The following is a 6000-nucleotide window of genomic DNA, read 5'->3' on the forward strand; positions in this document are numbered from 1 at the left end:
AAGAAGGAAGCCAGGTAACTGAAGGGTATGTTCATGCATGGAGCGGGAGAAACCACTCAGCAGTAATACACCTAATCAAAGGTAGTCCCTGCTAACCACCTGTGCACAGAACAAGGCAAAGCACAGTTTAAGAGCTTTAAGTCAAGTGGTTAAGCGCTTGCCTGTGAAGCCAAACCACCCCGGTTCGAGGCTCGATTTCCCAAGACCCACGTTAGCCAGATGCACAAAGGGACAAACGCGCATGGAGTTCGTTTGCAGTGGCTGGAGGCCCTGGTGCGCCCATTCTCTCTCTCTCTCTCTCTGTGCCTCTTTCTCTGTCTGTCGCTCTCAAATAAATAAAAATACCCCCCCCAAAAAAAAGATTAAAAAGTTTAAGTCAACCTCGCTCTATGACCAAAGGAAAAAAAAAAAGCCCTCTAAGTTTAAAAAAAAAAAAAGTTGATTTAAAACGTGCCCAGCGGGATGGTGGCACACGCCTTTGATCCCAACAACTTGGGAGGCTGAGGTTGGAAGACTGCTGTGAGCTCAAAGTCAGCCTGGGCTAGAGTTTGAGTGTCATGCCTTGGGGAAAAAGAAAAAGACATGTCTACCAAATATTAGTACATCCTGCTCCTGAGAATTCCTAGGGGACATTGCTAAAGACTGACAGGCAAGCCTCACCGTGTACCGGAATGCAGGTACAGCCCTTTACTGTGAAGGATGCCAGCCAGCCCTTCCCAGACCTACACGCGCAGAGCGAGACCCTTGCTGCGGCCACGTCCCCAGGACGTCCCCGGGGCTGCCACGTGCGCTAGCCGAGGCGTCCCGGGTCGTGGCCCCGAGGAGCTGGTTTTCGGAAGCTGGGGTTGGGAAGTACCGGTGCCGTCGCGGGTGCCGCAGGTACAGTCGCTGCCCAGCTCCGCGGACACCTGCACGGCCCTCTGCAGCAGGTAGCGGCCGCGCTTGCGCGTCAGCGCGTCCTGGGCGCGTCCGAGCCCCGCCTGCACCGTCGTCCAGAAGCGGCCACAGCGCCGCGCGTCGGGACCCGCGGGGCTCGCGCCCGGCTCGGGCAGCAGCTTCTCGGCCAGCGCGCTCAGCACCAGCAGCTCCGCCGCCACGCCGCTGGGCTCCGCGGGCGTCCGCAGGGCGGCCAGGGCGTCCCACACGGCCCGCAGCGCCGCCTCGCCGCCCCGGCCCAGCGCGGGCAGGAGCCGCGAGGCCACCAGCGCCGCCGCGTCCCCGCCCGCCGCGTCCCCGCGCAGCGCCCGCGCCACGGCCGCCCGCGCCACGCGCTCCAGCAGCGGCCCGTCCTCGCGGGGCCGCAGGCAGGCTCCGACGGCCGCTAGCACCTCCACGGCCGCCGCGAAGTCGCCGTCGGCCGATCGCGGGCAGCCCAGGTCCCGCAGCGCCGCCTCGGCCAGCTCCGGGGCCAGCGCCGGGGACCCCGCCAGCCGCGCGCACGAGCGCAGCGCCGCGCCGGCCGCCCGCAGCACGCGCCCGCGGGGCCCCGGGTTCGAGCCTCTCGCATGCTCGCGGAGCAACGGCAGCAGGTAGCCGGTGGCCACTTCGCGCGCCGCCCCCGGGAGCGCGCCCGCGTCCCGCTCCTCCAGCCGCTGCAGGACGAAGCGCAGCGTCTCCACGCGCTCCGCCGACGGCTCCCCGCGGCACAGCGCCCCGAGCAGGGCCCGAGGATCGCGGCCGTCCTCCAGCAAAGCCTCCGCGAGCACCAGCTCCATGGGCCAAGCGCGCCGCCGCCGCCACCGGCCTCCGGGAAGGCGGGCCCGCGTGCGAGGAGGCGTGCGCGTGCGCCGGCGGCGAGGGCGTGCGCGTGCGCAGACAGCGGGTTCCCCGTCCCCTCCCCTGGGCTACAGGATGCTCGCTCTGCAAGACCCCAGCCCCTGCCACTGGTCTACCTCGGGACTGCAGAAAGGTCCTACCCAAGGTCCTTAATCAGCCTGGACAGAGGTTCGCGTACACGTACATCACAGTCACCTAGGTGCATGCTGGGCGACACCCACAATGACACAGGGGATCCGAAATGGACTCTGGATATATGCATTAAACTTACGTAAGAAGCCAGGCAGAACAGCCTAGGTCAGTCATTCCAACTAGCAGGAGTCAGAGGCAGCCTGGGCAACTTAGTGAGGTCGTGGTCACGGAGTAAGTAAAGAGACACCGGTGGTGGCGCACGCCTGGGAGGCAGAGGTTGGAGGATTGCTGTGAGTTCAAGACCAGCCTGGGACTACAGAGTGTATTCCGTGTAAACCTGGGCTTGAGTGAAAGCCTAGGGCTCACGCATCCTCCCACATAACGCGTGGGTTGGCTCCCATGTGCCGTTCAAAACTAGGCTTTGTTTGTGTATGTGTTCTCGGTTTTGCTTTATTTTTTGTTTTGCTTTGTTGTGACTTTTTAAAATATTTATTTATTTATTTATTTATTTGAGAGAGTGAAAATGGGTGACAGGGCCTCCTGCCTTTGCAAACAAGTTCCAGACACAACTGAGTTTACATGGACCCTGGGGAATTGAACCCAGGGTCTTCAGGCTTTGTAAGCAAGCACCTTTAACTGCTGAGCCATCTCTCCATCCATATACATATACCCATATGCATTTTATATATATATGTTTTTTGAAGTAGTGTCTTGCCCTAGTCCAGGCTGACCTGGAATTCACTACGTATTCTCTCAGGGTGGCCTCGGACTCACAGTGATCTTCCTGCCTCGGGCCTCCAAAGTGCTGGGACTAAAGGCATGCACCACCACACCCAGCCCCTTTTTATTTTCATTTGTTTATTTTGGTTTTTCGAGGTAGGGTTTCACTCTAGTCCAGGCTGACCTGGAACTCACTATGTAGTCTTAGGGTGACCTTGAACTCAATTTGATCCTCCTACCTCCTCTGGAATGCTGAGACTTTTAAGTGTGTGCCACCACATCTGGCTCTTGTTTGTTTGTTTTTGAGGCAGGGTCTTATTCCAGTTCAGGTTGACCTGAAGCTCACTTTGGAGCCCAAGTTGGCCTCAAACTCACAGTGATCCTAGTACCTCAGTCTCTGGAGTGATGGGATTAAGGGTGTGCCCCACCATACATGACTGCTTTCAGTATTTCTAACATCTACTGCCAATGAAGAAGCAAAAACTAAAAACTTCATGTCAGTATCTCTTGCCACTGCAAGTGAATGTCAGATGCTTGCATTACTTTCTGTGTCTGGCCTTATGTCAGTGCTGAGGAATCGAACCCCAGGCCGACAGTCTTTATAAGCAAGTGCTTTTAACTTCGGAGCCATCTCCTTTGTCTTTCTAACCATAAATTCTGCTTCTTAGTCAGTGAACAAAATGCAGCCTCATCTCCCCAATATCTTGATGTATAATACATGGATAGGTTTTTAAAAATAAAGTTATTTAAACTTAAGAGATAACTAACACTACAGATGCAGGATTTTTTCCATAGTTCATTCACCCCACTTGCCATGGGTGGAAAGCACAACTTACTCCAGTGTAGAAGTGTAGTTAGTACCCCTTGCCTTCCACATAGGACGCGATTGTAGCCGATACTTCCCTGTACACAATAACTTTATTCAGCATAAATGGGCAAAATTTTTGAGCAGAAACTTAACAAATAAAGATATGCAAAAAAAAAAAAAAACAAACTTACAAATAGCTTTTCACACTCCTGAAAATAGCGAAGGTTTTGAAAGATTCAAAGCAAAGTGACAGAGACTGAGGGTGAAGGCCCAGAGCTCTCCACTGCTGGACACCCAGGTGGGACAATTGCTTTGGAAGTGTGCTCATGCATTTACAATATGCCTGGGGTTTGGCAAGTTCACCCCTAGTTGTTTGTCTGAAATAAATGCAAACATACATGCGTAAATGCAAACAGTCTTGTGGAAGGTCATTTCGACATTAGTTACTACAATCCAAAGCTTAGGACAAACAATGCCCATCAGTTGAAGAATGGGTACACAGATTGTTACCTACGTAATCATGCCATCAGCAAAAAGAGAGGGTGAGTCACTAGTCCGCGCAGTAACATGGATAAACCTCAGGAAGCATAGCAATATTGATGTCCTCATAATCTCATTTGCATGAAACTCAGGAATGGAGATCAGAGCTGTAGTCCATGGCCACCCTGAACGCGCCAACGGGCCTGGTTGGTATTTGAATGGGAGATAGAGATTGTCCATAGGGAATGGCGGTGGAGTAGAACCAGGCTGCAGGCAAGCTTCTGAGATAATGGGAAATTTAACTGGATCAGGGCGTTGGCTACATAGTTTCACATTCGTCAAATTGCCTTGAACCCTTGGTATTTGTTCATTTTAGTCTTTGTAATTTTGTTGTTTTTGTTTTCTTTTTTGGTTTTTCAAGGTGGTGTCTCACTGTAGCCCAGGCTGACCTGGACTTCACTCTGTATTCTCAGGGTGGCCTGAAACTCACGGGGATCCTTCTACCTCTGCCTCCTGAGTGCTGGGATTAAAGGCGTGCACCACCATGCCTGGCTCTTTCTGTGTAAACTTTATCATGATTTTCTGGTGCATGTATATGTGAGTGTATGTTCGTGAGCATGTTCGTATGTATGTATGTGCGTGGGATAGAGGACAACCCCAGGTGTCATCCTCAGGAACATTGTCCACCTCCTTAGAGTCACTGGCCAGGGAGCCCCAGGGATCTTGCTGTCTCCACCTCCCCAGTCCTGGATTACAGGCACACTCCACCACGCCTGGCACTTCTATGTGAGTTTCAGGGATTGAACTCACAGCCTCATGCCTGGAAAGCAACACTTTATATTTCCCCAGCTATATCTTATTTAAAAAAAAAAATATTTGAGAGAGAGAAAGAAAGAGTATGGGTGCTCCAGGGCTTCTTGCCACTGCAAATAAACTCCAAACACAACTTTGTGTGTCTGGTTTTACATGGGTACTAGGGAATCCAACCCAAGCCAGCGGGCTTTACAAGCAAGTGACTTTAACTGCTGAGCCATTTCCCCAGCTCTTAATTTTTGAAATGACTTAAACAAAAAGAAAAATAGTGAATTGTCCTATATGCTTGTTCTCTTTTGCCCATAGAATTAAGCCCCATGAGGAGCATGGTATTAAGGCTGCCTCAGAACCAGAGCCCTGCTGAGCGCTGTATAGAACACATACGGAACTCTCCAGGCTCTCTGTGCTCAGGGACAGCTCATGGCAGCTGTTCTCTCTGTTGTGGACGTGTGATGAAGTGAGCCAACTGCCTCTGCCATGATGAGCCTTCCCCTGGAAACTAAGCCTGAAATAAACCCCTACCTCCCATGGGGGGTGGGGAAGAGGGCTGGAGAGATGGTTCAGCAACTAAGGTGCTTGCTCACAAAGCCTAACAGCCTGGGTTTGATTCTCCAGTACCCAGGTAAAGCCAGATGCACCCATTTCTGTCTCTCCCCCTCCCTATGTCTCTCTCTCTCCTTGCAAATAAATAAATAAAATTTGAGAAAAAGAAAGAAACTCTTTTCTCACATACCTGCAGGAAGATTGCCATATCCACCGCTCTGCCAACTCCTCAAGATAAGCAATCATCCGAATATTTCATTTATTTATTTGCAAGCAGAAAGGTACAGACACGGAGAGAAACAGAAACAGAGAGTGTATGGGCGCACACCACTTTGTACATCTGGCTGTATGTGAGTCCTGGGGAATTGAACCCAGTTGTTAGGCTCTGCAGACCTAACTGCTGAGCCAGCTGGGCAGGCCCAGATGGTGATGACCTAATTGCTGCTGTTCTGTTCGTTCCCACCTAACCAGACACTCGAGTAGTTTCTTTGCTCTCTTCCTCTGGAGTTTCTCTTTGTCTCCTCTTTTTCTCTTCCCTGCTTCCCCAGCTGTAGCCTTTATTATTATTATTATTATTATTATTATTATTATTATTATTATTATTTTATTATTTTGTTGAGAGAGGGGGAGAGAATGGGCATGCCAGGGCCTCTTGTCACTGCAGACAGAACTCCAGATGCATACACCACTTTGTGCATCTGGCTTTGCATGGGTAACAGCCATGGGTA

General features: G+C 51.9%; 1 protein-coding gene across 3 annotated transcripts in view; it reads right to left on the bottom strand.

Moving 5' to 3' along the window:
- The window catches only part of Tarbp1 (TAR (HIV-1) RNA binding protein 1), a 62092-nt gene extending 60377 nt beyond the window's left edge, over positions 1-1715 (bottom strand). For all 3 annotated transcript variants that reach the window (XM_045150373.1, XR_006637215.1, XR_006637214.1), the window contains exon 1: positions 857-1715. In XM_045150373.1, the coding sequence (XP_045006308.1) occupies positions 857-1715 (859 nt within the window). The remainder of the gene's footprint in view (positions 1-856) is intronic.
- Positions 1716-6000: the final 4285 nt, after the last annotated feature.

The sequence above is a fragment of the Jaculus jaculus genome, chromosome 5 (assembly GCF_020740685.1).
Source record: "Jaculus jaculus isolate mJacJac1 chromosome 5, mJacJac1.mat.Y.cur, whole genome shotgun sequence".
Classification (NCBI taxonomy): Eukaryota; Metazoa; Chordata; class Mammalia; order Rodentia; family Dipodidae; genus Jaculus; species Jaculus jaculus.